Raw genomic sequence first — 17,536 nt, 5'->3', positions numbered from 1 at the left:
TTTGGAGTATGCGCCAGTGTTTCCTGACTATTTTGTCAATCCTGCTGTTAAAGGGATGGTGTTGATGGCTAAGGATTATCCTTTTTTCCGCCCGTACCTTGGGTCTAGCTGAACCCATAGAGGCAGAACTTCTAGCCCCTTTTAAGAGGTGTTCAGGGTAACCTCTGTCACGGAATCTAGATTCCATCTCGTCCAGCCGATTCACCTTAGTGCTCTCATCTGATACTATTCTATGAACTCTTCGAAACTGGGAGTTAGGGACAGACTTTTTTGTGGCATAAGGATGATTACTGCGATAGTGTAAAACACTATTCCTATCTGTATCTTTCCTATATAAATCTGTGCCTAAGGTCCCGTCGGACCTTTTGTATACCACTGTATCCAAGAAGCTGATGTTTATTTCATTATAGGTCATAGTGAACTGAAGTTCACTACGTATCGAGTTAAGATGTTCTAAAAAGGTCCTAAGGGTCTTCCGGTAGGATGTGACGTCAGTGGGCGGGGTTTATATCGTTACTTTGTATATAAGTGTATGATGTTTACTATATGATGTGGTTGACAAAGGCTCGTGTCACGAGCCGAAAACGCGTTCCTATGTTTGTGTCCCTGCACTTCATGTTGTAAGTTTATCTTACCATTAAAACACGATTTGCATTCACCTGCGAGTGCCAGGATTTTCCTTTTCTACAATGTACCAGGGAGCTGTGGGTAGTACTAAGGGGGGGGGGGAGTTATATAGTGTGGGGGTAGAGTGAGAGAGTGGCCAAAGGGGGGGCTTAGGGCAAAAATTGTCCCTCTTCGAGTTAGGCGGTATGCCTACTGGGGGCACTGTTACTATATTGCCCAATATGAGGGCACTGTGAACATATTGGTAATAATCAGACAATTTTACGCGTGTAGCTTTGCCTTCCAAGAGCTGTAGAGACATGCATGTGTCCGCCATGCAGCTCCCTCAGAAGCAAAATGAAGCAGGACGCGAGCTCCACATGACGCTATAAACACTCCTATAAGAGTGGGAGATGGTACGGTCCGTGCACCCCTCCTTCGCACTTCCGTCACACCCGGAAGTTGTATAGTTGGAAGCAGCGTGCGAGGCGGCGGTGTGAGACACGTGTGGTGAGGCGGCAGTACGGAGCCAGCATGAAGGTGAAGAAGGAGAAGCGAGATCCGGAAGAGGAGACCGAGATGGCAGCAGTGGCCCCAGTTACCCCCGAGAGGTCGTATGAGGAGATGCTGGACAACCTGAACCCTATCGCCAAGCCGCTGGCGGGGAGGAAACTCACCAAGAGGCTATACAAGTGCATCAAGAAAGGTACGAGCGCTGCCCCTCCGCCATCACCGGCTGCACGGAGATCTGCACATTTACCTCATGCATCGGGGGAGGCAACAGAGATCGAACAGACGTGACTATACTTATACATGTGCCCGGGAGCACACAGCGGTACCTGTGGCTTCTCAGTCATATGGCTGCTGAGGACAGGGATTGACTTCTACCGGCACGTAATGAAATTGAGGTTCGGGGTGTAATCTCGTATTTATTTGGATACACATAATACACCCTCCATACCAAGTAGGTGTGATGGGGGTGTGCAGGCATTGGAGGTATGGGGCATCTGACGTTTCCTATGGCTATATTCACACTACTGTCATTGTGATCAGATCCCTGAGACAATAGCGATCTATGGCACCAGGCGTTGGTGCGGCGATTGCTTACTTACTGCACTATGACCTGGCCAGGTGTCCATGTAGCAAAAGGACATTTTGCAGCTACTGTGTTTTCTATGCATAGGGAGGGGTGAGGAGCGCTCCCCTTGCAGCGCAGGCCACGTTGTGGGCGAGCAAGCGGTCGTGTGCATGTAGGGTGAGTTACTGACAGTCTCCTGGTGTATCGGGGAGAGGAGTGCATTTCATTATACGTCGGTGCTTGATGCATCTCCCCCTTAGTCCCTATCATGTGGTCATTGAGTTGTTCCTGCTGATGGACTTGTAGAAAGAAATCTCTAGCACCACAATTTCCTTATACATTTCTCTACTTGCTGCTGTGATCTTTTTGTTACTTACTTCAGCTTTTTTAATTTCTTATGTAGCTGTTAAAAATAAGAATATCCGGAGAGGAGTGAAGGAGGTTCAGAAGTTCATCAACAAAGGGGAGAAAGGGTGAGTAGGTTTTCCTGGTCCTCTAGGGATTAAAGGTGTTGTACCAACTACTGTAGGAGATAAACTCTCACCGATCAACTTAAGTGCAGGGAATTATAAACCCAAAAAACCTCAACCTTCAGGATAAATGTATATTAATCACTCAATATTACTGCTTCAGAGGACCACAATAAATCCAAATTTTTCCTATTATACCCCCATAAAGAGAGCACACATGACAAGCTCAAATAGCTAAATAAATCAAGTCTTTATTACATTTCATAACATAATTCATCACAAAAAAATACATCTGATAAAGCAACCCCATTAAAAGAGACATAAAAACATGTACAAAAAACAGACAGTGTGCAAATACTAGAACCCAAGAAGTATTATGAGAATATATAAGGCGCTGGCTGTAAAAGTACAAAACCTCTGACCTAGATGCAAATAAGTTTCACATGTCACTACAATTCAGGGTAAGCACCACATCACGGACACGAGCATCCAAAATATGCAACCAGAGAGACCCACCAGACGCCATGTTGTCCCCTAGCACACACTGTCCGACACCCCAACGCACTTTTCGCACCTTGCTTCTGTTTTTCTCTTTTTTAATGGTTTTTTTTTTTTATGGGGTATGTATTTTTTGTGATGAATTGTTAAGTCCAGGGAACCCTCCACCCAATCACGATAATGCACCCCCCAGTGATGTTTGTGAAGTGAGCGTCCCACCACTACATTCAGTTGTAAGGGAGTGTCAGAACAGACTTGTTAGTGAGAATAAGACCCCTGTTCTCAGGAATGCTGGAGGTCCCATTCTTGTGGATAGGAGATAACTTAAATAGTTGGTACAACCACTTTATGTGGAGGGTAACGAAAAGTGAACTGAAGCAGACGCATGAAAATACAATGACTGTTTCACCAAGAGTAGCTACAAAGAGCTGCCAACTCATCCTAAAGCATTCTGTTCTCTCTCCTGTAGCATTGTTGTACTTGCGGGTGACACACTCCCTGTTGAAGTTTATTGCCACCTTCCTGCCATGTGTGAAGAGCGCAGCATACCATATGCCTATGTCCCTTCTAAAACGGTGAGTAGAATATATAGACATCTGGAATGTACCAGCTATTACAGGGTATGAAATATCCTCTGTAGCATTCGCTCTTGTTAAGACGCACCTGTAAACAAAATAAAAACTTCTATTCAGACTGAGAGATTGAGGGGCATCACTTCAGAAGCCCCTAACATGGGCTACATAACACCTTGCACTCTGATTCTGGTTTGATTTTAAAGTGGATTGTGGTTCTGTATGCTGTAGAAACCAAACCGGGCATTGGACCATAGTTGGGCTTGCTGTTCCAACTATGTCTTAAACTGCCTGTATTTCCAGTTCTATAGCGTGCAGAACTTCTCCTTTAAGCATGCTTGATTCATTAGTATTCGAGTCCAAAATAGACGTGTCTGAAGTGATGCTCCCCTCCAGATTCTGTGTAACTCTGTGGCTCATTTGCATATGATTTTGGAGGAGATTATTTTTACTCTGTCGGGGGGCGGGATATTAACCCCTTAAGGACGCAGGGTTTTTCGCCTCATTTCTCGCTCTCCAACTTCAAAAATCCATAACTTTTTCATTTTTCCGTGTACAGACCTGTGTGAGGGCTTATTTTGTGCGTAACAAATTTTACTTTCCCGTAATGTTATTTATTTTAACATGCCGTGTACTGCGAAGCTGAAAAAAAATTCCAAATGTGGAAAAATTGAAAAAAAAACGCACGTGCGTCACGTTCTTGTGGGCTCAGTTTTTACGACTTTCACTCTTCGCTCCAAATAACACGCCTACTTTATTCTTTGGTTCGGTGCGATCGCGGTGATACCAAATTTATACAGGTTTTATTGTGTTTTAATACATTTTCAAAAATTAAACGAATGTGTACAAAAAAGAAAAAAATTTTTTTGCCATCTTCTGACGCTAATAACTTTTTCATACTTTGGCGCACGGAAATGTGTGAGGGGTCATTTTTTGCGAAATGAGGCGACGTTTTCATTGCTACCGTTTTGAGGTCTGTGCGACATTTTGATCATTTTTTATTTCATTTTTTATGTTATGTAAAAAGGTGTAAAAGTCGCATTTCGGACATTTGGGCGCCATTTCCCGCCTCGGAGGTCACCGCCGGCCGTAACCGTTTTTATATTTTGATAGATCGGGCATTTTGGGACGCGGCGATACCTAATATGTCTGTGATTTTTACTGTTTGTTATGTTTTATATCCGTTCTAGGGAAAGGGGGGTGATTTGAACTTTTAATATTTTATTAATTTTTTTTATTTTTTAAACTTTTTTTTTTCTTTTTTTTTTCACTATCTTTTAGACCATCTAGGGTACATTAACCCTAGATGGTCAGATCGCTGCTACCATATACTGCAATACTTCTGTATTGCAATATATGGCATTTTTGCAGCACATTCATTACAATGAGCCACTGGCTCATTGTAACGAATATGCAGCTGCCAGATAGCCTCGTGTCAAGAGAAGACACGAGGCTACCATGGCAACTGATCGCCACCCCCCGATGACGTTCGGGGGCGTGGCGATCAAAAAAAAGATGGCGGCGCCCACGCGCCGCCGTCTTTTAAACGCCGCCTGCGACTTTGCAGGCGGCGTTTAGGGGGTTAATAGCCGCGATCGGTGCAAGCACCGACCGCGGTTATTAGCGGTGGGGGTTTTATGCATTTTGCAAAAACCCCCACCTTTGTATGAAGAGGACTCAGCCCGTGAGCCCTCTTCATACACTCCTTATACCTCTGCGCCGTAGAGCTACGGCGCAGAGCGTTAAGGAGTTAAAGGGAACTGGTCAGCTAAAACAAAACAAAACTAGCTTTACGTACTAATGAAAAACTGTCCCTAGCCCACTTTCACTAATTCTGCCGTCAAAACCATTGAGGTAGCATACTGCTAAGTGCTGCCACACTGACCCAGGAAATTGATGAGGGGGCCGTCCAGGCCCACCCCTCTCTCTCTCTACCCATCCTGTGCTAGATGCCGGCAGTGACTGCAGCGTGCACCAGGCTTGATGCTGCAGTCACAGGTGTCCTTTAAGCACTTTTCCTGTTCTGATCCTCAAAGATGTGCATGGACTGGTAATGTTCCACCAATTCCAGCTTACTGATGGGCAGGGCTTTTCTACCATTAGAAATTATTCTGTACTGTGGCAGTACAATCTTCATGTATAGCCTTCACAAGGAGGGAAGATCTGCAAAGTACATCTGCAGATCTTCTAATATAGTGTATAATTCATAGATTACACCTGTCTAGGCAAAGTGAACCTCTAACAGGAATATAATATTTATGCTTTTTTTTTTTTCTCCTACAGGACTTGGGTGGTGCTGCTGGCTCCAAGCGCCCCACGTGCGTTATCTTAATAAAATCTAATGATGAATATAAAGACGCATATAATGACTGCTTAGAGGAGGTGCAAGGACTTCCTTTACCCTACTGAGGGGGTTGTAAATTACATACAGTGAAACCACAGTGTTTCATCTTTTGGAGAGAAGACCAGTGATGGCTTTTGCGTGTCCCTATGTTTTTACATATTGATATTTCACTGCCATGTTGGATTTCGCTGTAAATTGGACTTCTTGAAGAAATGCAGATTTTTTTTTTTTACATTTGTTTTATTCTGTTCAGTAAACACAGTTCTATGTTTTAGTAGCTCTTGAATGGGATCTTCTATGTAAATGGATGTTGACTAGTTATCGGTCAGCATCTTCCAATATAATGTTTCTTTAAGAAAAACCTTGTTTGATTCTTAAGCATTGAGCAGAGGCATATAAACGTACCATTTTTAGATACTTTGTACAGAGTTATCATGTACTTTTCCCTGCATTCTTTGTTGTATGGTTCTGCATTCTGCTATCTTCTAGATACAGGCCCTCATTTCCTACTTTTTTTTTTTTTTTTATATATATATCTATTTTAAACACCATGGGGGTCCTTTATCTTTGGCTTTTTTCCCTCTTATATTTGCAACTTTTTTGGCACATGTTTTAACCTTTTACTATTGCCTGGAATAACTTGACGTGGAAAAAATTTAAATCCAGATGTGGGTATAAAGAAAAGTTGCTATTTTGCTGTAAATCACAGTAAAATGGTGCTCTGTTGGTGTAAATAAACTCCAGTCCCAAGCAAATGTAGGTAAAAGTTTACAGGGTTGAAAACATTGCCTGATATATCACGTCTATGATAAATGAAACCAGTCCAAACCACAGAAAAGGGGAAAAAAAGACCTGCACATAGCTAATGTGTTTGTCTGTAGGTGGTAACTAAACCTGTAGTAACTACATGTCAGAGCTGTGAAAACTATTGGAAACAAAAACATGTCAATAGATTTTGCTCCATTGCTCTGTGGCAAAAAGTTAAGACTTATCCAACTGTTGGCTGTGGTACATATTGTATTCTATAGTGGAACCAAATTTTCCATGTAATCTACTGGAAAGTGGGAAAAGTTCCAAATGCTGGTATGGAGATGCTGCGTGCTTACTAAAGTCAGTGCAGCAATGTGTTCAGGTAAAGCCTTTGCACACAAACTTGTGCTGGTCAGACCTCCAAGGACCCAGTACAGGGCAGTGGAGCCCTTGGATAACAAAATAACATCAAAAGTCATACAGGGAATCCCTGTCTGTCAGCCAAACAGCTGACAAATGTTTATTTATAGAGCATCAATTATTTCATGGTGCTGTGCAATTAGTAAGGGCTTTTCATAAATGTCATCAATAAAGAACAAATACAGAAACTACAGTAATCAGTAGGCGTGTGGGAGGACCCTACCCATGAGTGCTTGCAATCTAAATGGGAGGGAAGATGCAGACACAAGGTGAGGGAGCAGTGCAATGAATGTGTATTGTAGGCAAGCCTGAACAGGTGGGTTTTCAGATTACATTTGGGAAGTTGGAGCTAGTCTGAATCCTGGTTGTGTTTTTGGAAAGAGCAAATGGTAATAAGGGAATCTGAAGGTCCTGTAAGGATGGAAGATTACACGTGGGGTGGTAATGACTGATGAGTTAAGAGCTCTATGGAGGGGACAGGTTGTGAATGGCTTTGTAAGTCATGGTCAGTATTTTAAATTGTATTTGCTGTGCAATGGGTAACCAGAGGAGAGGCAAAGTGAAGAGAAAGATTGATAAGCTGGGCAGCAGAATTAAAGATCGTTGGGGGGGGGGGGAAGACCACAGAGAAGAATTTTGCAGTAGTCTTAAGCGGGAGATGAGGGCGTGGATTCAGTAATTTTGTAGACTATGGATTGAGGAAGGGTCAGGTGCGAGAGATGTTCTTGATGCAAGAACTCCCTTTCATGCACACTTTCCTCGGACCTTGAGATCTACCCAGCACACAGGTCCCTTTCCACGGACTAAGCATGTATGTGTGCAAGGGGCCTCATAAAACAACTTTAAGGGGTTGCTTGAATGAAGAACCTAAAGAAGGAACCACATGTCATTGAAGAAGGTTCTGATACACACTTGCACTTACTCCATTCCATGTAGCGTAATGAGAGCTCCTACTCTTGCTGCAGAAAACATTCCCTAAACTATGACACTTGCTGCACCACCTTTCACTGCGTTCTTTACACATTTTGCATTGAGTTTTTCCCCAGTTTATCGGCAAACCTAATGTTTCACATCAGATCCAAATAAATGAAACTTGCTTTTATCACCAGCATGAACACTGGACCACTTCTCCTTGTCCACATAACATGCTTCTCCGCAAAAGTGAGTCTAGCCTTTTATTTCTTTTTGCTAATGTTCACTACATAGTGATCTTTAAAGGGCACCTACCACCACGAATCTACCTATAAAGGTAGATCGGTTGGTAGGTGGATGTATGGGACGTGAGGATAGCCCTTTTTAGAGCTAATCCTCACGTCCCCGCTAGCGTCACATAAACTTTATTGCCCTAATATGTTAATTTAATTAAGCGGCTACCGGGGCGTGGAGTAGCCGGACACGAGGCTACACGGCGCGGCTACTCCACGCCCCAGTAGCTGCTTTCCCCCGCCTACCCTGTGATCTTCGGCGCGCAGCTCCTGGCAGCTGCGCGCCCTCGTCCGAGAAGCCGGAGTTCTGCGCATGCGCAGTAACTCCGGCCAAGATGCGCGATCTCGGGAACGAGGCCGGAGTTACTGCGCATGCGCAGAACTCCGGCTTCTCGGACGAGGGCGCGCAGCTGCCAGGAGCTGTGCGCCGAAGATCACAGGGTAGGCGGGGGAAAGCAGCTACTGGGGCGTGGAGTAGCCGCGCCGTGTAGCCTCGTGTCCGGCTACTCCACGCCCTGGTAGCCGCTTAATTAAATTAACATATTAGGGCAATAAAGTTTATGTGACGCTAGCGGGGACGTGAGGATTAGCTCTAAAAAGGGCTATCCTCACGTCCCATACATCCACCTACCACCCGATCTACCTTTATAGGTAGATTCGTGGTGGTAGGTTCCCTTTAAGTCCAAATGCTCTGAAACATTGAGATGCTGTATGATGAGACAGATCCTTACCCTGTTCAGTGCCGAACTGGTGTGCAATTTCAGCTGCAGTTTTTAAATGATTACCTATAGAGATTTTCTGCATTATCTCGTTTTCTCTTGTATTTGTCTTTCAAGGGAGACCCTCCTTCTTGGGGGACTTAAAGACGCAGTCTTTTTTCATTCATTTTTCGCTATCTACCTTCAAAAACCCATACATTTTTCTGTGTACAGAGCTGTATGAGGGCTTACTTTCTGCGTATCAAATTTTACCGATTTGGCAAGCTCTGTATTGCTCTGCGGAATCTGTAGGCTCTATATAAATTATTATTTATTACTTCTCAGTGATGTCATTTATTATCGATGCTGTGTACTTGGAAGCTGGAAAAAAATTCCAGATGAGGTGAAATTGCCAAAAAAACGCAACCCACTTTTTGTAGGCTCAGTTTTCACGACTTTCACTGTTCGCTCCAAATGATACGTCTACTTTATTCTTTGGTTTGGTATGAACACAGCAATACCAAATTTATAAAGGTTTTATTGTGTTTTAATTTTCAAAAATTAAAACAATGTGTACGAAAAAAAATTGCCAGGTGCCATTGTAATGTGTCATTTTTTGCATAATGAGCTGATGTTTTCATTGCTACCATTTTGAGGATTGTGCTACCTTTTGATCGTTTTTTTATTACATTTCTTTTTGTGATGTAAAAGGAGCCTTTCTGACATTTGGGTGCAATTTTCTGTTATGGGGTTCACCGCCGGGAATAACTGTTTTTATATTTTGATACATCGGACATTTTTAAACGTGGTGATACTTAACATGTTTATGATTTTTACTGTTTATTACGTTTTGTATCAGTTCTAGGAAAAAGTGGTGATTTGAATTGTTTTTTTTTTTTTTAGTTTTTATCATTTTAGTTTTTACTTTTTAGACTCTCTAGGATATTTTAACCCTAGAAGGTCTGATCGTCCCTTCAATATTGCAGTATATGGCATTTTTACACAGTATTCATTACAATGGGCCTGAGGGGGCTGCAACTCCCACTCTAGATGCCAACGGTGACTGCCCCCTCATGAATAAGCCGGTTGGAAGCTAGGTTGTTTGGACTGCTACGTACCTTAGCGTTTCATAGCTTTTCCGGTATGTTCCAAAAAAGCTAGAAATTTAAAAGTGCTATAACTTGGGAACAGCTAAGGAGCTGCTTACTTTAGTATGTTAACCAAAAATTTGTAAATCAGAAAAAATTGCACCAAAGAACATAATTCAACTTCAAATCTTTATTTAATTTACCAAACATGATTAAAAATGTAGCCATTGGCAAAAAGAGCCAAAAAAATTTAAAATGCTGTGTGTTATAATCCATATCATCAATTAACCCAAAGTATAAATATAGTACAAAATATATTCTAACAGGACAGACCTAATCGCTCTGAATTTAGTTGTCAGATATTAATTACAAAAAAAAATTCATACATAAAAAACAATGGGATAAATCATACCAGTTAGTAGGACACCACACCAGTCAGCCCCCTTTTTTTTTTTTTACACTTCTGTTGGGATATATTCACATATGACTACACAATAACCTTGATATTCAGGAACTTAATTTTGTTCTTCAGTGTATATTGTGAACTTAAAATACTCATACTTTCATTATGAAAGTCATAATGATGCCTTGAGACAAAGCACATCTCCAGGAACAGATTATGAAGGACTTTTTGTTTTCAATGTTTTATTTGATCTCCTCACCCATATTACTATCTTCAAGTATTGTTAGACAATCTTAACTACTTTACACTCTGAGTCCGATGAGCACAGTGACTTGGCGCTTAGCATCCGATATATTGGATGCAGAGCTGATGCTGGTTTAATTCGAGACTGGAGCTGAGCCGGCATTGGGCTACACGGGGTGTCGGCTGTTGGAGTGGGTTTCAATTGTGGATGTTTATCCCGTTAAATGCTGCGGTCAGCAGCATTTGAACTGCCTGTCAAGGGAGGTCCAATCAGGACCCCAGGGCTGCCTGCAAGCAGTGCCTCTAAGATGCCATCTGTGACGACATCTTAATAGCACAGTGTCGGCCTATGCACGTCCATAGGCTGACACAGATATTACCCTGCAATACAGTATTGCAGAGTATTATCATGAACAAACAATCAGATTATTCAACCAAATGCCCATAAGCCCCATAAACCTATAAATCGACAAATAATGGTATCACCCCATCTGTAACAACCCGTAGATTTAAAACAGATCATTATTAAACCCACTTGATGAACACCGTAGAAAAAAAAACTTTAAAAACCCGCCAAAAATTATGATTTTTAACTATTGAATCCCACAAAAAAATACAATAAAAAGTAATCAAAACAAATATTTACTCCAGAATGATACTGTTGCAAAGTTCAACATGTCCCGCAGACAACAAGCCACCAATCTGTTCCGTAGCCAAAAAAGTAAAATTGTTATGCCACTTGCAAGATGGAAATGCAAAAATGATAGTATTTTTCCCCACATTAGGGTTTTATTTGGCAAATTTAGTAAAACGTAAGAAAAAATATCTAAGTATGATATCCCCGTAATCGTATTGACCCATAGAATAAAGATAATGTGATTATTAGGCTATACGGTCAAAAAAAAAAAAAAAAAAAGTAAAAAATCCAGTACATTTTTGATGCTTTTCTGCTCCTGCCCTCAAAAAAAAAAGTTAATAAATTTTCAACAATAGGTATCACCAAAATTCTGTCACTGGAAAACGCATTGCATCCCGGAAAACAAATGCAGTCATATGACCCCAATAACTAAAAAGCTAAAATTTTATAGCCTACAAAAGGGGCCAATGAGGAAGCTAAAATCCTGGCAGCTGCAGGGTGCTCCTTCCCTTCTGCGCCTCGCTGTGCGCCCATAAAACGGCCACATGTGGGGGGTCTCTTTACTCTGGAGAAATTGCATAACAAATTTTAAGATGGTTTTTCTCTTTTTGATCTTTTGGAAATGTGTAAATTTTAGGGCTAAATGAACGTATAACCGACACAATTTGACCATTCTGAATTTCATCTCCATCTTTATTTTAATAATAATAATAATAATCTTTATTTATATAGCGCCATCAAATTACGTAGCGCTTTACAAATCTTTATTTTATTACTTTAAAGATTTTAAGGGGTTAATAATCTTCCTAAAAGCTGTTTGTGATGGGCCTGAGCCTTAAGCTACAAAATGACTTTATCCAAAGTGTCTGAGGTAAAACTGTTCTAGTTGCCCATGGGAACCAATCGGAGATCAGCTGTTGAAAAATAAACATTGAGCTATTAGAACAGTTCTGCTCTCAGACACTTATAATAAATCTCTGTGCTGTAGGAATCCTATTCTAGTGGCCAAATTTCACCCACAGTAAAAGACCTGGAGATTTAATTCATTCATTTGTGGTTGCTCGGCGGCTTTCTAGCAATATGAGGGGGAAAGTCATCTTGCCTGTGTCAGTGTTACATAAGCTCAGTGGCCTGAGGTGCCTCCTGGCCTCATAACTGGGATGAGCCGCAATGGATTATTTGTAATTCAGACAATGTTGTCCAGTTCCTGATTTCAGACTTGTCTCATTGAGAGAACCATCCAGAAGGCCTCACTCAGGCGGCAGGAACATTTAGGTGGTGCAAGTTCCACAGTACTGTACCTGTGACCAGATCTTTGGAGCATTTGGTACATTAGACTTGGCTATTGGTACCTGTCCAGGGTCGGACTGGGGTGCCTAGGGCCCACCAGAGAAATTGATTTGGGGGGCCCACCATACCGCTACCTAGAAATATTTGTTATTTCCCAGGAGTTCACAGCGGCTGCATTGTGCTTACTAACTTACCAATAAGAATAACTAACTATAACCCTTCACCTCCTTCGTATGTTCTCTGCAGCACATAAGAACTAGGCAATTACATTATAGTCTAGATAGTTGGTCAGTAATCAGTTATCAGACTCAGAAGTGGGATTCAGTACCTTACATGTTACACGTCTTCTCCTTTGGGTACTGAACTGCAGGACGACTTCTCCCTTTTTTTTTTCTTATCACTGGAGAATTTTCACCTGATACCTTCATCTCTGTGAGGCACATCTCCACACTGTGCAACTAAAAATATCACAGTCACTACAGCATAATGTCACCTGGATAATAATGTCCCACACTGTGCTCCTAAATAATATTTACCACTCACCACACAACTGACCACACTGTGCTCCTCACAAATACCAAATATACCCCCATAATAAAAGCCATACTGTGCCCTTTCCATAAATCAAATATTATATTGCGACTCCTCAGTATTAAACAATACGCACCCCTGAGTAAATAAAATGATACACCTAATAAATTAAATTTTACATCGTTCCCTTTAATTTCATAATATATCATTTCCAATTAATCATTTCATCTATAAAGTCTTGCAGTGATACTACTTATTAATTATGTTATATATATATAATGCTCTCCTTAATTAATATTCTTATATTTACCGCTCCTCTTATCAAATATTTTATATAAAAGTCCTAATAAATACTCCTATTCGCTATATATGCACAGCACAGTACTACTACCCCTATCCTGTATATATGGGCACAGCACAGTACAGGCAGTCCCCGGGTTACCTACAAGATAGGGTCCGGAGGTTTGTTTTTAAGTTGAATTTGTATGTAAGTCGAAACTGTATATTTTATAATTGTAGATCCAGACAAATAAAATTTTGGCCCCAGTGACAATTGGAGTTTAAACATTTTTGCTTTAATGGGACCAAGGATTATCAATAAAGCTTCATTACAGACACCATACAGCTGATCATTGCAGCCTGGGACTAAAGTAAAGCATTCAGAGAGGTCACCAGAGGTCAGAGGGGTCTGTCTGTAACTATGGGTTGTCTTTAAGTAGGGGACCGCCTGTACTACTACTCCTATCCTGTATATATGGGTACAGCACAGTACTACTACCCCTATCCTGTATATATGGGCACAGCACAGTACTACTACTCCTATCCTGTATATATGGGCACAGCACTACTACTCCTATCCTGTATATATGGGCACAGCACAGTACTACTACTCCTATCCTGTATACATGGTCACAGCACAGTACTACTACTCCTATCCTGTATATATGGGCACAGCACAGTACTACTACCCCTATCCTGTATATATGGGCACAGCACAGTACTACTACTCCTATCCTGTATATATGGGCACAGCACTACTACTCCTATCCTGTATATATGGGCACAGCACAGTACTACTACTCCTATCCTGTATACATGGTCACAGCACAGTACTACTACCCCTATCCTGTATATATGGGCACAGCACAGTACTGCTACTCCTATCCTGTATACATGGGCACAGCACAGTACTACTACCCCTATCCTGTATATATGGGAACAGCACAGTACTACTACTCCTATCCTGTATACATGGGCACAGCACAGTACTACTACTCCTATCCTGTACACATGGTCACAGCACAGTACTACTACCCCTATCCTGTATATATGGGCACAGCACAGTACTACTACTCCTATCCTGTATATATGGGCACAGCACAGTACTACTACTCCTATCCTGTATACATGGGCACAGCACAGTACTACTACCCCTATCCTGTATATATGGGCACAGCACAGTACTACTACCCCTATCCTGTATATATGGGCACAGCACAGTACTACTACTCCTATCCTGTATATATGGGTACAGCACAGTACTACTACTCCTATCCTGTATATATGTACACAGTACTACTACTCCTATCCTGTATATATGGGCACAGCACAGTACTACTACTCCTATCCTGTATATATGGGCACAGCACAGTACTACTACCCCTATCCTGTATATATGGGCACAGCACAGTACTACTACTCCTATCCTGTATACATGGGCACAGCACAGTACTACTACTCCTATCCTGTATACATGGACACAGCACAGTACTACTACCCCTATCCTGTATATATGGGCACAGCACAGTACTACTACTCCTATCCTGTATACATGGGCACAGCACAGTACTACTACCCCTATCCTGTATATATGGGCACAGCACAGTACTACTACCCCTATCCTGTATATATGGGCACAGCACAGTACTACTACCCCTATCCTGTATATATGGGCACAGCACAGTACTACTACTCCTATTCTGTATACATGGCACAGCACAGTACTACTACCCCTATCCTGTATATATGGGCACAGCACAGTACTACTACCCCTATCCTGTATATATGGGCACAGCACAGTACTACTACCCCTATCCTGTATATATGGGCACAGCACAGTACTACTACTCCTATTATGTATACATGGCACAGCACAGTACTACTACCCCTATCCTGTATATATTGGCACAGCACAGTACTACTACTCCTATTCTGTATACATGGCACAGCACAGTACTACTACCCCTATCCTGTATATATGGGCACAGCACAGTACTACTACCCCTATCCTGTATATATGGGCACAGCACAGTACTACTACTCCTATTCTGTATACATGGCACAGCACAGTACTACTACCCCTATCCTGTATATATTGGCACAGTACCACTACTCTAGTGGCCATTAATTATATATTCTTGCAACCGGTCCCATTATTACATTTAGTCTTGTAGTGGCCCCTTTAACATTGATCCCTGCAATGGAGTCCCTTATTTGATGTAGCCCCTTACTTCTGTGGCCCCCTATTATATAGTTAAGACTATTAGATGAAAATAATAAACCTCACTTACCAGTCTCAGCGCTCCCGCGTCCTCCGCTTTGCTGAGTGTTTTTGCGCCGCGGCCGTTTCTATTCCCGGCACCAGTCACACTGTGACCCCCGATGCGCGGCAGCGTGAGTGCATCATCACGCTGCCGCGCAACAGGGGTCAAAGTGCGACGCGTGCGGGGAATAAAAACGGCCGTGTCGCACAAACACTCAGCAATGCCATTACAGCAGAGATGGTACTCGAGTGGCCACTTAAGGCCCCATCGAGTACCAGAACTGTCACTCACTGGCAGGGGCCCCTGATGAAGGCCCCTGCCGTAGCGGAGATATCGGGAGCCCACTGTGGACCCGTGCGACCTTGCTGGCAGGGCCCTCAGATCGGCATGGAGGCCCCTGCCATAGCGGAGGTAACGGGGGCCTACCGGAGGATCCACCGGTCCTCCGGTGGGCCAGTCCGACCCTGTACCTGTCTTGTGGTACTAAAACGAACACCCAAATACACTGGGGGAGATTTATCAAAAGTGTCTCAAAGCTAGGCAGTGCACTAGACTAGACAGTCTTATTCCTCACCAGATTTATAACTGTATCTGATGCTGAATGAAAAATCTGGCATAGTAGAAGGCTGCATTGACACGAATGTATCCTTGCACGGCCGAGCAGGTATACGTCCGGCGGCTTGAAGAGGAGGAGGGTTCACCTAGTTTATGCAAAAATGCTTGTGCGTTTACATAATTTTCGTGCACATTCCTTTTGTTGTACTAGTTGTTAAGTGTCTAAATTGATCTCCTGTCAGTGCCCCTTAAAAGGCTAAGTCATAAAAATAACCCCCCCCCATAAAATTTCACACATATTTTGTAGTTTCATACCCATTCCAACCCAACTATATTAGTATTTATCCCATATAACAAAATTTAAAAAATAAAATAGGGGGGCATGGCCACTGATGGCAGTGTTAGACGCGCATTGCACGAACTCCCGGCTGGCTCCGCTAAAATACCTCCAACCGGGCTTCCATAGCTGTCCCTTCCTGGCATGGTACAACGGAGGAAGAGCAGAAAGGTCCATGCATCGGCTGAGCAGCCCTTCTTCGGTAGCATAACTTGTTATCTCTGCTCCTCGGAGCACTCTGAAATCCCAGACCGCAGGACCAGTTACTGCCAATAAGCCACCCCAGTATAGCAGAGGGGTCCTCCCCAGACTACACAACAGAAGCATTTCCCTCCCCCCCGCTCTCCCAAGAGGCACTAGTCCCAGCTCTTCCTCCGTAGGCTCCCCCACCTCATGGCCATCTTCTGCACACAGAGCCCTTCCTCACACCCCACACGCTGCTAGGAGTGCCCCCTCTCCTACTTCCGTACCTCCAGATAAAGAGTGGGACTGAAAAGCTCACAGCAGAGCTATTCCCACTAATCACAAAATGGATGGGCTGCTGTTAAGGCTAGAGGAATCGCATAAGAGGGACATAGCTGGATTAAAGCAGGAAATACTCCATATTGGCCACAGGGTGGCAGAGTCTGAAGCAGTCCAAGAGAAAATGCTAGATCAGCTTTAATCTCACTCAGGTACTGCAAGAACATTCAGTCCACATCTAATCCTACACCTGGAGTGTGAATCGTCATGCTTTACAGGGGGAGTTTTAGGGTGAACGGCTCCTTGAGTCGTAGAGCAGAGTCAGTAATTTTAAGGTAAATATACAAAAATCTGACATTCTCAACATTCTCTATCCCTGCTAGGGGACATGTAAAGTACTTGGGAGTTCAAATACTGGTTGACATCAATCCACTGTTTGATCCTAACTATGCTCCCCTACTTACGTCTATAGAAACTGACCTTAAGGCATGGAGTTCCCAATTGTTATCATAGTTGTTGAATAAGCTCTCTTAAAATTGACTCACTACCTAAAATTCTATACATTTTGCAAAAGGTTCCGCTAGACCTGTCACCAACATTTCTGCTTTGCTTACAAAAGCTGGCCACAAAGTTTGTGTGGAAAGAGCCCTCTCCCCGCTTGTAACACAGCCTGTTGACAAGACACAAGAACGATGGGGGGCAGGGCTTCTAGACTTCACTCGCTATCACAGGGCAACAATTTGCAAACTTATCCTAGATATCATCTCACAAAATAAGGATAAATTATGGGTTGATGTACAATGCAG

At 42.7% G+C, this 17,536-nt stretch overlaps 1 protein-coding gene across 1 annotated transcript; it reads left to right on the top strand.

Annotated features, from left to right (window-relative positions):
• Window positions 1–1,028: 1,028 nt before the first annotated feature.
• NHP2 (NHP2 ribonucleoprotein) lies at window positions 1,029–7,698 on the top strand. The gene is made up of 4 exons (XM_072146280.1): window positions 1,029–1,312; window positions 2,088–2,157; window positions 3,122–3,227; window positions 5,508–7,698. Exons 1-4 carry the CDS (start codon window positions 1,141–1,143, stop codon window positions 5,631–5,633), a joined length of 474 nt encoding a protein of 157 aa, XP_072002381.1. The 5' UTR covers window positions 1,029–1,140; the 3' UTR covers window positions 5,634–7,698.
• The last annotated feature ends 9,838 nt before the right edge of the window (window positions 7,699–17,536 follow it).

The sequence above is a fragment of the Engystomops pustulosus genome, chromosome 4 (assembly GCF_040894005.1).
Source record: "Engystomops pustulosus chromosome 4, aEngPut4.maternal, whole genome shotgun sequence".
NCBI classification, from domain to species: domain Eukaryota; kingdom Metazoa; phylum Chordata; class Amphibia; order Anura; family Leptodactylidae; genus Engystomops; species Engystomops pustulosus.
Note: the sequence above shows the minus strand (reverse complement) of the source record. Positions and strands in the feature narration are given on the sequence as shown.